Source organism: Oryctolagus cuniculus, chromosome 1 (assembly GCF_051225735.1).
Source record: "Oryctolagus cuniculus isolate XC-2025 breed Fujian yellow rabbit chromosome 1, ASM5122573v1, whole genome shotgun sequence".
NCBI lineage: Eukaryota > Metazoa > Chordata > Mammalia > Lagomorpha > Leporidae > Oryctolagus > Oryctolagus cuniculus.
The window spans coordinates 54,282,461-54,298,479 of record NC_142867.1 but is presented as its reverse complement, the minus strand read 5'-3'; the positions used below and the strand labels follow the sequence as shown (position 1 = coordinate 54,298,479).

The 16,019-nt window shown below is 38.6% G+C and overlaps 1 protein-coding gene across 13 annotated transcripts in view; it reads left to right on the top strand.

Moving 5' to 3' along the window:
- The window catches only part of USP47 (ubiquitin specific peptidase 47), a 115,424-nt gene that overhangs the window by 89,145 nt on the left and 10,260 nt on the right, over nt 1-16,019 (top strand). For 7 of the 13 annotated variants that reach the window (XM_008266247.5, XM_008266235.5, XM_089328668.1 and 4 more), the window contains 5 exons: nt 584-688; nt 2,913-3,120; nt 6,793-6,908; nt 9,525-9,644; nt 11,356-12,133. In XM_008266247.5, the coding sequence (XP_008264469.2) occupies nt 584-688; nt 2,913-3,120; nt 6,793-6,908; nt 9,525-9,644; nt 11,356-12,133 (1,327 nt within the window). The remainder of the gene's footprint in view (nt 1-583; nt 689-2,912; nt 3,121-6,792; nt 6,909-9,524; nt 9,645-11,355; nt 12,134-16,019) is intronic. The other 6 variants (XM_070073260.2, XM_051824800.3, XM_089328670.1 and 3 more) reach the window with 1 other exon arrangement.

Below are 16,019 nucleotides of genomic sequence, written 5' to 3'. Positions count from 1 at the left end.
TTATCAGTTGGAGAATGATTACATAAGTTATGACACATGCTTATAAAGAAATGAGTAGTTAAAATTATTGTTTTTGAATTTTTTGATAGGAGTCATAGTCAATCAAGTGAGAAATGTAGACACAAGAAATAATTATCTCAATTTTATTTTTTTTTTAGTTATTTCACAGTGTGTTTGATGCAGTGGTTAAGTTTCCATTTAGGACACCCACATCCAATATCAATATGCCTGGTTCAAGTCCTGGCTACTATGCTTCTGATTCAGCTTCCTGCTGATACACACTCTGGGAGGCAGTAGATGATGGCTGAGGTGGTTGGTTCTCTGCCATCCACATGGGAGACCTGAATGCATTTCTGGGCTCCTGGCTTTGGCATGGCCTAGCACCAGCTCTTGCAAGAATTTTAGATATCTCTCTGTTTCTGCTTGTCTCTTTCTCTCTACCTTTCAAATGAAAATAAATAAATAAATAAATAAATAAAAATTTTAAATCACAGTATTTTGACAATTAGGAAAAATGATGTATGCAAAAAGTTAACTTTGTTAATAAACTGGATTGATAATGGTGATACTTTACTTTTTCTAGATAAAATTATTCTGTTTGCATCCTGTGAAACAAGTAATGATGGAAAATAAATTGGAGGTTCATAAAGATAAGACCTTAAAGGAAGCAGTAGAAATGGCTTACAAGGTATGTTTAATTTCACTAAATTGATAGCTTATATAATATTGATTTCACAGGTTTTTATTATAATAATAGAAACATTTACAGTAACTTTGATAGCCTATTAATTCATACATTTCATACAGTTTATAACTGTTTCAGAACATAGACAGTTGATCTTGAGAATTTTCTTACTCTGAGGACCACTTCAGACTTTCTAGAACTCAGAATTGTATTAGAAACAAAATATGTGTTCTTTCTGTTCAGTTAACACATATTTATTGAGTTACTTATTGTATGAGGCCTGAGAGATACCCTAGTGAGCAAGACAGCATGATACACATGGATAAGACAGGAAAAAGACCATGGTCAGTGTCCTCAGGGAATTTATAATCTGCTGGGAAAAAAAATAAAAATTATCTAAACATCACAACCTGCAGTTATTTTATTGTTTAAATACTATAAATAATTTCAGTGTTGGGTAGCCTAAGTATATTGACATGGTTTATTCTGAGCCTTCAACTTTGAGAAGGGGACACTCTGAGGTGAGGAAGTGCTTGGCACATGCAAGAAACTCTGAAGAGCAGTAGTGTGTGCAGGCTGCCTTGAGGAATGCAGAGTAGCATAAAATGAAATTACAGATGTTGTAGGAGTAGAAGTTTGCATTTTTTCCTAAGAATAATGGAAAATTATTAGTGGGTTTTGAATAGTACCTAGAAAGGGAAGCACTCTTTGACCATTCTAAATAGCATTTGTGATACTGAGGGACAGATTCTTTTTTAATCCCCTCTGTATGTAATCATTACCAGAACTTGGCTGACATGAATAGTCAACACCTAGAGAAAAACATTGCATGCTAAATCCTTTCATATATAATTATATGTAGAGCCCACGAGAGAAGTAAAAACAGCACACAAGATAGGTGAAGTTTTTTCTCAAATTGTGATCCAGCTCAGCCTACACCAGAATCCTAGTCTTATTAAAAATGCTAATACCTGCAAGTGAATTAGAATTTTTTTGTTGGAGCCTGGCAATACAAATTTTAAACAAGTATCTTAGGTGATTCTTAAGCATACTAAAGCTTGAGAAGCACTTGTCAAATGTGTTATTTTAGTATCCTGTCCTCTAACAAGGGTAAAGACCACTCTGGTTTTGCTTACAGTTACGGTTTTGCTTGCAGTTTTAGTACTCTTGCCTGGTCTATAGGAGAATCAAAAAATTGGGTGGGTCTGTGAATGAGCAAACCAAATGAATGGCTGGCCCTGGAATTGCCTGATTATGCAACAGATCCTTTACACGTAGCATCATAAGCTGCAGCCCCACAAAACTGTAGTGAGACCAAAGTGGAGCAAATGACTTAGCAACAAAACTGTTTTCCATAGTAAGGTCAACCAGTGATAGCAACAAAGGTAGCTTATTAATATTCTGTAGTTTTTTAATGTGGGAAGGAAACATTGTCTTGAAAATAGGAAGTAAAAGTTCATAAATAAAAACTGTCAAACAGAAGAGAGAAATCAGTTTTATCTCAGAATGAGAGTGGAGGGTGAGTGGAGATCAGTGGGGACACCCCAAGGCTTGCAACGCTGTGTTTAGAGTCATAATCACAAGCTTTAAATGGACGTTGACTACTTCCATGCATGAATCCCTTCTAGGAAGCTTATTGTCCTCTCAAGACATACTGCTTCCAGGTTACATTAAATCCACCAGTGACATGTGCTAAAGGGCAATTTTTGGATAGAAATGCCCATGCTGGGAGCTATAGGTCCTGTGGAGGCCAATATTAAAGGGAATGTCTGTGGAGGAGTGGAGTGACCCTTGGAAGACATCAAAGCTGCAGCCTTTGTGGTAACCTAAGGAGATCTGCTGCGCTGCCATACTTAGGAAGATGTTACGAGATCCGCGTATTATCGCTTCTCCAGAGTGGATTGTGAAAACAAAAGATGCATATTCTAATTGGTTAGCTGCTTGTTTTCCTCTTAGGGTTCCAGCTTTGTGATTACAAAGCAATAAATAATCGTTGATTTTGAGTGCAACTAAAGTTTAGAATGTGCACAGTTTGTATCATTTGAGGGATGATGAAACATGGTAATTTTAAAATAAATTTAATTTCTTCCTTTAACTTAGATGCATATTATAAACGTGGCTTTTATTGTGCATTAGGACTTAATGTAGAATTATTACATAGCAGACTTAAACACTTTATATAGATATATTTTTTTTTCTTTTTGCTGTGGGGGTTGTTTTCTTTTAGATGATGGATTTAGAAGAGGTAATACCTCTGGATTGTTGTCGCCTTGTGAAGTATGATGAGTTTCATGATTATCTAGAACGATCATATGAAGGAGAAGAAGATACACCAATGGGACTTCTACTAGGTGGAGTCAAATCAACATATATGTTTGATCTGCTGTTGGAGACAAGAAAGCCTGATCAAGTTTTCCAGTCTTACAAACCTGGAGGTAAGCAGTTTTTTAGTGCTTTGAGTTACAGTGTACTTAAAGTTGTCATGAAAAGGTTTTTGTTTTCGAAAGTGAATGTAATTTAGAATTTTCAATATGTTCTTATAATGTAGAGTAATTTTGACACGTTTGGACTTTGAAATTAATTTCTGGGTTACTTGCCAACAGCAATACACATAATTAAAAAACTAACAGCAACAGAATTTCTTGAATATGTAGAACTGAATGATTTAGTATTGAATCATTCTAAAGATGCAGTAAATCCCTAAAGTTACCAGCTTGTCTCTTAGGACCATCTGTCTGTCTGTCTGTCCCTGACTCTGTTCTCCTATTCTTTTGCCTCCTATCCCCAAACCTTGGTTCAAAGAAGTGTATTCCCATAAAGTCTCAGAAATATAGTCGACCCTTGGACAAGGTGGAAGTCAGGGGCATTAATCTCCTAACTTCTAATAGCCTATTCTTGACTGGAAGCCTTACCCATGATATAAACAGTTGATGAACAGGTCTTTTGTATGTTATGTGTATTACATATGATGAAAAATACATAAGAACCACAAAAGATCACTTTTTGCTACAATGCATAATTTATTGGAGAGAGGAACTACTCATGCAGAGATGATTAGCATCGTACCACATTTTAAGTGGATACTCGCAACACTTGAGTGAGCTCACCACAGTAGTAACAGGAAGTGGCTTCAAGATTATTACCGTAGTGCAGTACATAATACAGATAATTTTTGTGCAGTTATAATGTAATGCTGCATCTTTATTTACATTTTTCTCAACTACAGATAACACCATATATGAGCTGTGTTTGTGTGCATAAGTTTTGAAAATGTTAACTTTTCATACTAAATTTTTATGTATTTTATCGTAATAAATGATAAAATAGACAATTATCTACATATTTTTATGCACTTGTGACATACTTTTCTTAATTTTTTAGATATTTCTAAGTTATGCAATAGGTCTGTGAGGTTTTTAAAATTATCACAGATCTTTCCCCCATGCCAAAAATAAAAAAAACCACATGTAAGTGGACCTGTGTAATTCAAACTATGTCATTCAAGGGTCTGCGTTTTCAGGATCTCTTTGGAAGGGTATTTTTGTAACCCCATCACTGTCAGTATTTAAGATGTTTCTGGGCCAGCGCCGCGGCTCACTAGGCTAATCCTCCGCCTTGCGGCGCTGGCACACCGGGTTCTAGTCCCAGTCGGGACTAGAATCTGTCCAGGTTGCCCCTCTTCCAGGTCAGCTCTCTGCTGTGGCCCGGGAGTGCAGTGGAGGATGGCCCAAGTGCTTGGGCCCTGCACCCCATGGGAGACCAGGATAAGTACCTGGCTCCTGCCATTGATCAGCGTGGTGCACCGGCTGCAACGCGCCGGCCGCGGCGGCCATTGGAGGGTGAACCAATGGCAAAGGAAGACCTTTCTCTCTGTCTCTCTCTCTCACTGTCCACTCTGCCTGTCAAAAAAAAAAAAAAAAAAAAAAATGTTTCTTTGTCTTCTCCTCTTCTTCTGGTTCCAGGAATTCAGCCTTGTCTTTCTTCATTAAATCTATTATATTCACTCAGTATTACTGTTTTCTTCCTTTGAGACCAATTGGAAAGCAAAATACAATGTTCCTAGTTTATCCAAAGCAGTCCCTAAAGATAGTTACCTTGTCTTTCTCATGTCCAGAATTTTCTAGTAATCACTGTATATAAATTATAATAAATAGGAGAAAGTCAAAATGTTTTAATTTATTTTACAGAGTTCTTTCTGTGTGTCTTGACTCTAGCTTTCTTGCTCAGTGGTTAATCAGATTTTGAAGTTAAATTCACTTTTATCCTTACAAATTGAATTTACCAAACTTTTTTTTCTTAAAGATTTATTTATTTATTTGAAAGGCGGAGTTACAGAGAGGCAGAGGCAGAGAGAGAGAGAGAGAGAGAGGTCTTCCATCCGCTGGTTCCCTCCCCAAATGCCCCCAATAGCTGGAGCTGGGCCGATCTGAAGCCAGGAGCCAGGAGCTTCTTCCAGTCTCCCACGCGAGTGCAGAGGCCCAAGGACTTGGGCCATGTTCTACTGTTTTCCCAGGCCATAGCAGAGAGCTGGATCAGAAGTGGAGCAGCTGGGACTTGAACTGGTGCCCATATGGGATGCCAGCGCTGCAGATGGCAGCTTTACCCGCTATGCCATAGCGCCGGCCCCAACAAAACCTTATTCTGACCTTTCAGATTATGTTCCTCAGTGGATATTATGAACCTCCTTATTATAAAAACCTGTCTTTCCAAAAGTAGGTCAAGTAGAGTTTTCCTTGAAGGAATCTGTTTAAGTGGGGAAATTTCATTTCTGAAAACCTGATAATACCTATTTCAGTCAAACTCTATCCTATCTGTAGAGTCCATTTTTTTAGATAGAAAAAAAGATAATGATTAAAATATAGCAGAAGTAAGCAAAAAAGCTATTTTGTTTAAAAAGGACCTCTAACTGTGAGTGTGAACTGTAAGATTCCTGTAATCTCCTTCATTTGTTAATATCAAGATTTTAGTCAGAATGCTGTGTCAGATTAGCAACATAGAGGAAAAAGTGAGGATTAACATATAATACCAGAAGTAAAAACAGAGTAACTGTCTGTTAAGTGTAGTGTTTGAAGATTATTCATTTATAAGAAACTAAAATTTGGGGCCAGTGCTGCAGCATAGTGGGTAAAGCTGCCGCCTGCAATACCAGCATCCCATATGGGTGCCGGTTCAAGTCCCAGCTGCTCCACTTTCGATCCAGCTCTCTGCTGTAGCCTGGGAAGGTTTGAGAGACCCAGAAGAAGCACCTGGCTCCTGTCTTCGAATCAGTGCAGCTCCAGCCATTGTGGCCATTTGGGGAGTGAACCAGTGGATGGAAGACTCTTCCTCTCACTCTCTCTCTGCCTCTCCTTTTCTCTCTGTGTAACTCTGCCTTTCAAATTAATAAATAAATCTTAAAAAAAAAAAAAAGAGAGAAGCTAAAAGTTTAGTTATCAGCATATCCTGAAAACAGAGAGGGGAAGATGGTATTCAGTTATAATATGAGGCATTTGAGTGAAAAAACAGACACATAACCAGTTTTTGTGCAGAATTCTCCGTAAGGCATGGAGAGTATTACTGTGAGGGAGGACGTTGATTATGAAGAAGGTCGTGAGTGGCATGATGCAGGGGTTTCATAAGCAGGTGTGCAGGGCTGTGTCCCCTCAGACCAGTTGCACTTTGTGGTTACTTATATTTACTTAGTATTGTGGTTTTGCCTGTTTTTGGAACTTTACATTTGTGTTTTTAATATGCTTGATAAATTTGACAGTGATTTTATATTTTACAAGGAAACAGAACACTTCTTTTTAAAAATCTTTTTTGACTTATATAGGAAATATAAAGGTAAAAAATAATACTTCCTAATGATGGCTACTATTTAACATTTTAAAAAGAGATGCGGGAGGACTTTTTTGTGAGCCTCATTTCCATTTCTTATATATATTTGCTAGTATTGTGTTAAATTGTAAAAGAGAAGTTCTGAAATGTATTTTACGTGTGTAACACACATCTACCATCTTGAAAATGATCTTTGCCAGCTGTTAGACACACATTAAAAATGTATTGCTCATGTGAAATGGATTAAAAAATAACCTCCAGTTATGTTTTTATGTCCTCAAATGTGACAGAAGTGATGGTGAAAGTTCACGTTGTTGATCTAAAGGCAGAATCTGTAGCTGTTCCCATAACTGTTCGTGCTTACTTAAATCAGACAGTTACAGAGTTCAAACAACTGATTTCAAAGGTAAGTTTTCAAATGGGCCAGTGATTATTTTGAGTGTTTGACATGTTTACAAAGCACAGTGTTAGAGGTAGGATATAGTTTCTACCTCAATAAGTCAAAATTTTATAGCCAGAAGACAACTGTACTTAGTAAAGAAGGACATTTCAAATAAAAGAAACAAATTGAGCAAAGAATGAGGCAAGTACACATAACAACAGTTTGTATGTTTGGCTGGGTCACTGTAAAAATAGGCTTGGGAGTGTGTATGTTCAGTTCATTTCATGGAAGATTTTATATAGTAAGTACAAAAGTTTGGGCTGTCTTTGGTGTGAGCAGTAGGAGGTAGATTTTTTGAGTGTAGCAGTGGTATGATTGATCAGATCTGTGCTGTAGAATTTTAAGTCTGGTGTCAACTAGACTAGTTCCAGATTGACTGAGAGTGAGTCAGGAATGGAGATGAGGCAGCTGGTGAAATAATTCAGGTGAAAGCATGTGACTGGAAATGAGAAAGGGCATATATTTTGAGAGAATTTTATACACACACACAAACATATATATGGCATTGCTAAATACTGGGATAAGGCAAGGACACAGATGACCAGAAGGGTTTCAAAGTTGGATCATCAGAAAGGTGGTGATGTGATTATTAAGAGAAACAGGAGTAAGGTGAGGGGACAGATTTGGCAGATAAGGTGATAAACATATGCCCCATTATGTGAATTAGTGATGATGAACATAGGCTCATTTAGAATTTCTGTTTGTTAAAGGTTTATTTATTTGAAAGACAGAGTTACAGAGAGGGGGAGAGAGAGAGAGAGAGAGAGATCTTCCATCTGCTGGTTGACTCCCCAAATGGCCACAGCAGCTGGAACTGGGCCAAGGCAGAAGCCAGGAGCCAGGAGCTCATCTGGTTCTCCACTCCCTAGTCCTTGGGCCATCATCTTCCGCTGCTTTCCCAGGTGTGGAGCAGCTAGGACTCAAACCACTGCTCATATAGGATTCCAGCCTTGCAGGTTTTGACTTAATCCTCCGTGCTACAATGTTGGCCCCATCTTTTGGAATTTTTGAGCTGGAAAAATATGAAAACATTCAGATTTCCTTGGCAAAAGGACCAGTCCACACCAGACCCTCAGGGGCCCTGTACTCTATAGAACCTTGAGCAAACAAATGTAAGCAAATTGTGCAGAGTTTCTGGACTCTGTGTTAAGAACCCTTGATATAGAATAGGTTGTTCAGTAATTATAAGTTAAGAAATTTAGCCTATTTTATAGTTATTCATCTTATGATAGTCTTATCTCATTATCTGGGGATCTTCATACCTGTGTAGCAGGGTTGTGAGCATTAATGGAAATATAAATGTATGTGCAGTTTGAAAAAATGCAAAGTGTCATATCAGAATGGTTGTTACTATTACTGTGTTAAAATACTTTAATACTTTTACTTTCTAAAAAAAAAGATTTATTTATTTATTTGAAAGGCAGAGTTACAGAGAGGCAGAGAGAGAGAGAAAGAGTGAGAGGTCTTCCATCTACTGGTTCACTCCCTGGATGGCAATGGCAAAAGCTGTGCCAATTCAAAGCCAAGAGCCAGGAGCTTCCTCCGGTTCTCCCATGTGGGTACAGGTGCCCAGGGACTTGGGCCATCCTCCACTGCCTTCCCGGGCCATAGCAGAGAGCTGGATCAGAAGTGGAGTAGCCAGGACTCAAACTGGCGCCCACATGGGATGCTGGCATTGCAGGTGGCGATTTCACCCACTACACCACAGAACCAGCCGCTAATACTTTTGCTCTTGACAAAGTAGTAATAGTCAAGAAACAGATCAAGTTGCAAACTTATGATTAAATTGCGTGTGTGTGTGTATGTATGCTGTGCCAGTTTAATTGCTCCATATTACATTTTTTTAAATGCTAGATGTAAAAAAAATGAGTGTCATCTAGCATATGAGCACTGAGGTAGAATATAAGAGTCATATGATAGTCCTTTCCCTGATGAAGTTCATAATCTTGTTGGGGAAAAATATATCTTGAGAATATAGACAGTTAGCCAAAGTGGTGTTTTGAGTATAACTAGATTGACTAAGAATTAGATATTCATAATTGATACCATGTTATACTGAAAACAAATTGTTTTTAATATAATTATTTTCATCTGTTCATTTCATGTAGAATTCATCAAAATGACCACAAAAATTAAAGATGTGGAATTTCAGAATGCCTTTAAATTTTACTTACCAATTTAATCTCATTTTACACAGAGTAAAATTGACCAGTAAAATTATTAACTACTATTCACAGAATACAGAATAGTTTATCAAAAACCAGGAAGTTAAAAGGATGTTAATTTGACATTGACTCTTAAAGAGTCAGTTACTCAGTTTCTTTGGAATCAAGTCACCTCATTTATTTTAAGACTTTGAAAAAATAGAATTTTTAGTGCGAAGTTCGTGATTGATAGTCTGACTAATAATTTTTCCTTGGGTTATCCAAAAATTTTAAAACTTCTACTAAAATTATTTTTCTCTCAATATTCTCTGCTACTTTTAAGAAGAGTTAATCAGAGTCTTACACTCCCATATTTCTGTGTGAAGCAGCATGACTGTGGACAGAGTACTTTTTGATGAAACTGCTTTAATTATAGGCCATCCATTTACCTGCCGAAACAATGAGAATAGTGCTGGAACGCTGCTATAATGACTTACGTCTTCTCAGTGTACCCAGCAAAACCCTGAAAGCTGAAGGTTTTTTCAGAAGTAACAAGGTATGTCTTTAATTTCTCATTACTGTTTTCTACTCAGGTAACAAGTGGAATTAAGTTCAGTTTTGTTCCTGGCCTCTCGGGCTGTCCAAGATCTGTCTTGAATTTCCATTTGAAATTCTCACATCCTCCCAGTAGTCACCTTCCTTTGTAGTCAGGTCAGGTCAGTCTTCTTTCTGTCCTCCAGATCAGTTTTGGTGGTCTCCTCCCCTTTGTTTTTGTTTGTGTGTGCCCCACCTGGAGTATTTTTCCTCTTCTACCTCCATTTGGTTTTCAAGCTTCCCATATTATCCTGCCTCTGATAAAGCCTTGTCTTGTTGCTGTAGCCTTCATAGCTATGTCTACCCACAATGCTGAAGTCCTCTAAGTTTTTTTCTTTCTTGAACTTCTCCCATAAAGCAGTACTTCATGGTGAGAGTTACAGGCCTGTCCCAAGAAAACTGAGCTCTTTGAATTCACTCCACATTATTTCCTTGCCCTCTGCATTTAGCCCAGTTGGAACGGAAATGGAGCAGGCTGGTCCTCTTTTGTTGTCTCTGGATATTGTTAGGTATTCCATCTGTTTGTTCTTAATGTCCTTGGTTCACCCTAGGTAAATTGCTTCCAAAGTTTTCCTTGTTTGACATTTTTTATTTATCATCTTTTCCAGTCTCATTCTTCTCAGCAAAATTTGATTTTTAGTATCTCTTAGCCTGTTTTTGTATTAGTTTATTATTGTGTAATTTTTATTCAACTGCATTTTCTTCTAGTGCTTTTTGGGGTGTATAAGCATGTAACATTAAAGTGTAATCTACCCTATTACTATCTGAGAGTGAGAGGTGCAGGAGGGATTTAATTTTCCCTAGGCAGTTAGCTGGTAATCCCAATTTGTAACATTTATTGAATAATAGGTTATCTTCTTATGTAAAACCCAACATGCTATTGATAATTGCCAACTTTATGTATATGCATTTAATTCTTAAAAAACCTTTTTACTATGAAAAATTTCAGATGTACACCTGAGTAAAGAGAATAGTGTGATGACACTCATATCCCCATCACCCAGCTCCTACACTTACTCTTGTTTCACCCACTTCCCCCAGATTAACTTCTCAGCGTTGTGTCATTTCATCTACAAGTAATATAAACATGCATCTCCTCAGGACTGGCATTCTTTAAAATTAAAAATGCCTCACTGGCAACCAGTATCCAGTCAGTGTTTAGATTTCTCTGATTATCTTATAAAACTTTTTTAAAGTAAGGATCCAAATCAAATCCATAATGTAGCTCTTGAGTCTCTTTTAAGGTATAGATCCCCATGTGTCCTTACAGTTTATTTGCTTATTAAGTTTTTCTGTAATCCAGATTTTGGCCTTGCATTGCTGAGGTATCTTTATTGATGTTCCTATGTATATTCTTAGATTAAACTTTGACTTTCTAAGGAGGAGGATGCATAATACAAAATATATCTGAAAATGGACAGACCAGTAACTAAGGGTGTGTCTGTGTATATGTGTCTGTCCACCTGTGTTAGTGTATTTTTATGACTAGTTACAAAGACACATGAGCCTAAATTTTATTTAGTCCCTAAAGCAAGACCTATCCTTCAGAAACTTTATCAAGACAAATTTTTTTAATTTACTGTGCAGTCTTGTATTGGTGTCCTATTATTCTTACAGAGAATGAAAATGATTTTAAAATTAACTTGTAATGTAACTTCTGACTTGTGATTTAGGTGTTTGTTGAGAGTTCTGAGACTTTGGATTACCAGATGGCCTTTACAGACTCCCATTTATGGAAACTCCTGGATCGGCATGCAAATACAATCAGATTATTTGTTTTGCTACCTGAACAATCTCCAGGATCTTATTCCAAAAGGACAGCATACCAGAAAGCTGGGGGTGATTCTGGTAATGTGGATGACGACTGTGAAAGACTCAAAGGACCTGTAGGCAGTCTGAAGTCTGTGGAAGCTATTCTAGAAGAAAGCACTGAAAAACTCAAAAGTTTGTCACTGCAGCAACAACAGGATGGAGATAATGGGGACAGCAGCAAAAGCACTGAGACAAGTGACTTTGAAAACATTGAATCACCTCTCAATGAGAGGGACTCTTCCGCATCAGTGGATAATAGAGAACTTGAACAGCATATTCAGACTTCTGATCCAGAAAATTTTCAGTCTGAAGAACGATCAGACTCAGATGTGAACAATGACAGGAGTACAAGTTCAGTGGACAGTGATATTCTCAGCTCCAGTCACAGCAGTGATACTTTGTGCAATGCAGATAATACCCAGATCCCTTTGGCTAATGGACTCGACTCCCATAGTATCACAAGTAGTAGAAGAACTAAAGCAAATGAAGGGAAAAAAGAGACATGGGATACAGCAGAAGAAGACTCCGGAACTGATAGTGAATATGATGAGAGTGGCAAGAGTAGGGGAGAAATGCAGTACATGTATTTCAAAGCAGAGCCCTATGCTGCAGATGAAGGTTCTGGGGAAGGACACAAATGTATGTACTTCCAAAGAAAAGGGCTCCTTGAAACAGCATCAGTTCTTAGTTTATTTAAATTTTTAGTTTAGGGATTTAGTTCTAAGACTGCCTGTAATTTCCTGGATTATGAAATTATTCTCTTTTGACCTTTCTTTCATTTTTGATGCAGTTACGGTGAACAGTGCTTAGCCCTATGCAGTGCCTTAGACAAGTAATTATATCACAACTGGTAAAATAAGCAGTTAAAACAGTATTTAATATTAAAACTATTAAGTAAAAAGCTAAGGAATAGTTTTTAAAAGTGAATAATATATCAAAAAAATTTAAAGCCCGGGCGCTTTAGAAAATTTGGTATTTGATGTCTAGAAAAATGTTTTCACCTATGCATACTCACCCTTCTCACCAACTCAGTGCAAACCACTCCCTTCTCTATACTCCCTAAAACATTGATCATTAATTTACTGAGAAAGTAAGACAAAAGGCATTTTGTTGCTCTGCTTTTTTTTTTTTTTTTTTTTTTTTAATTTGTTACTTGGAAGTAACTCCAGGCAAAGCACAAAGTAGAAACTCCAAATTACATAAATCTCAAAAGGAGAAAAAATGGAAGAGATCTGTCAGTTTGGGCATTTGGGAAGAACAATAGCAAGTCAACATAGCATAAGACTCAAAAGAACTTTTATAGACCTCGGACTAATATGAGCCACAGAATTAAACCCACTTTATTTTTTTTTTTTTTTTTTTAATTTTTTTGACAGGCAGAGTGGACAGTGAGAGAGAGAGACAGAGAGAAAGGTCTTCCTTTGCCGTTGGTTCACCCTCCAATGGCCGCCGCGGGAGGCGCACTGCGGCCGGCGCACCGCGCTGATCCGATGGCAGGAGCCAGGAGCTTTTCCTGGTCTCCCATGGGGTGCAGGGCCCAAGCACCTGGGCCATCCTCCACTGCACTCCCTGGCCACAGCAGAGAGCTGGCCTGGAAGAGGGGCAACCGGGACAGAATCCGGCGCCCCAACCAGGACTAGAACCCAGTGTGCTGGCACCGCTAAGCGGAGGATTAGCCTAGTGAGCCGTGGCGCCGGCCTAAACCCACTTTAAGATACAGAATCATTTTTCAAGTATAAAAGGGGAATAGCTGAAAACTAAATACTTTGCATTAGTATTTAACAAAGGAAATATCAATATTATTCCTCACATTTTTATTTCATTTCTCCAAACTCTTATTTAAACTTTCTCTGAAGTTATTAAAGCAAACATGGATATCCTCATTTGACAAATATAGAGGATGAATAATTTGCCCAGAAGTACAGAGACAGCTAGTAAGTAGTGGGACCATTACTAGAGCTCAGACTTGAGATACAGTGCTCTTGCTTTCTGTGTGTGTGGAAGAGAGCCCCACTCCTCATCCATCCATCCAGCAGCTGATATTTCCTGTGTCCATTCTGGATATGGCCCCATGCAGCTATTGGATGTTGAGATGACCAAGGTGCAGTTTCAGCCTTCATCTGATAGGGAAAGTGCGCAGCTACCCACTACAAATGCCATCTCGCTGTGTGCCTGCAGCCTCAGCATTCTGTCTTTAAAAAGGAAGTGGTAGGTGTTATGAAATGTCATGAAAGCACAGAGTTGAGTTGTATTTTGCAAAGTTAGGGCTGTGTAAGACTGCAATCATTTGACACCCACACATGTATATTACAGAAACACAAGTGCAAATGTTGGTTGGTGTGCCAAAGCAGAGATAGAAAACGTATGTTACAGTGATGCTCTGGTCCTGTGGAACTTTTACCTCATAAGGCTTATAGCTTCCATTGTATCATTTAGTTCTCTTAGCAGCTGTGTGAAATTGGTAGTATTAGACAGTTTTCACTTATGAAGTAACCTGCTCAGACAGGTGGAGTAATTGGCCTGAGGTCACACAGGCTGGTAGGTTGCAGTGCTAGTATGGAACCCTGATATTCTGACCCAGCAGCCACCCTGTAGCTGCCAGCCTTGTTCCTACTCTTCACTCCATCATAGTAGAGAGAGGAGTCAGGTGCTACTCTGCTTTCTTAGCGCACTTCAACGCATCAGGCTCATTGGGAGAATTCCACCTAAGTCCTCTTTAAGTAAAGGGTGGGAACATCTTTAACTGGTCTGTGGTAGAATGCACTGGTAAAATTGTAACTGGGTGATACTGCCAACTTTAGGCAGAATTTAGTGAGAACATTTAGACTCCCAATTTGAAGGGTCTCATTTCTGTCTTAGAAGAGTGAAGAAGATCTTGAAAAGGAACATTGCTGGCCACCAGAAACTTCGACCAGGCTAATTTCCTAGTGGTTGTGGGAATAGTAAGTAGGTGGTGAAGAGAAATCATTTGCTACAATACATTTAAGCTTTCAGAAGTGATACAGAAGGTTTGTTTGAAACGAAAAAGTGAAAACTCTTTGGGAAACTGATTTAGAGGTAGGGGCGTAGGGAGGACAGCCAGCACCAGTTTTTGCAGGAGTCTCTGCTGCAGTGGTACATCACAGTTCCTTCAGGATCTCCAGGTACTGGAGTGATAAGAGGGGGCTTCTTCACAGTCATGAAATATGGTGGCATATAGCACACGGAACTGAAGTCAGAAAAGTGACTGATCTGCCCAGCATCGGCAGCTCCCTGAGATCACAGACTATAGTTAAGTGATCCAGAAAGAGTTTCAGGGAGTAATTACAGATTGTTCTTTGAAAATACTGTGCCAGGCTGACCTAGTTGTAGAATGTAGGAACTTGTGAATGACTAGGAAGGCCAAGGTAATAAAAGATAAAGTGCTGGCATTGAAATTGCTTTGTACAGTTTTGGTTATCACTTGTTAAATATTAAAAAAAAAAAAAAAAAACCCTAACAATATTTTGAAGTGTGCTGTAAGGAATGACTGTTTAGTTTCAAGGGGTAGATGTAAGAAATGGCATGACGGTGGTCTCTAAAACTCCAGTAAATTCTGGCAACATTCTTTGCCAAGGCTGTTCTAAGCATTTAACATGCATTGACTCAGAAATGCACTATGAGGTATAAATACTATTGAATGTGTGTTACAGTAGAGGTAGTTGAAGTACAGAGAAGTTAAGAAGGCAAAGTCAGTCACAAATCTAATATATGAAGAAAAGTCAGGAGGTTCATTCAGGACAGGCCATCAACCCCCGGAATCCCTGGATCCTAATCACCATCCCGCACCGTGCCCACCAGTATTTGTGTCTCCCTGTGACATGCCACTGCTAGAGATTAAGAGAGGAACCAAAATGGCAGGAATGGCTTCTATTTTAGTAATGTTTTTGAATTTCCTGCTCTTGTCATAACAATCCCTGAGACTGCTATTGTGATCAGGTGGGGAAAGTGAGGCTTGGGAAGACTGGCAGACCTACCTACGGCCGGTTACCACATGAAATGACAACACTGATACCCCGTCATGGGCTTCTGGTTTCTAGTCAGGAAATTTCTCCATTAAACCCTTTTCTCAAGAAGTACCTTGCTGTACAACATAAATAGAGGCTTCTTTGCCAAACACTGATTATTAACATTTAAGGGTACCTCTTAAAGCCTAAAAATTGACATCTTGGGGTATGCTTTTAGCACAGTGGTTAAACTGCCTGCCACTTGGGATGCCTGCATCGGTATCAGTGTGCCGGGATTTCAGTCCCAGCTCTGCTCTCCATTCCGACTTCCTGCCGTTACATACTCTGAGAGACAGCAGGAAGTGATGCAAGTATTTGTGGTCCCACTATCCATATCAGAGATCCAGACTGAGTTCTTGGCTCCTGCCTTCAGCTTGGAACAGCCCTAGTTATTGTGGGCATTTCAAGGAAACCAGAATGTGGGACATCTCTCTGTGTGTTTTGGCCTTTGAAGTAAATGAAATAAATATTTGTTTTAAAAAATTGACATTTAAATTTAT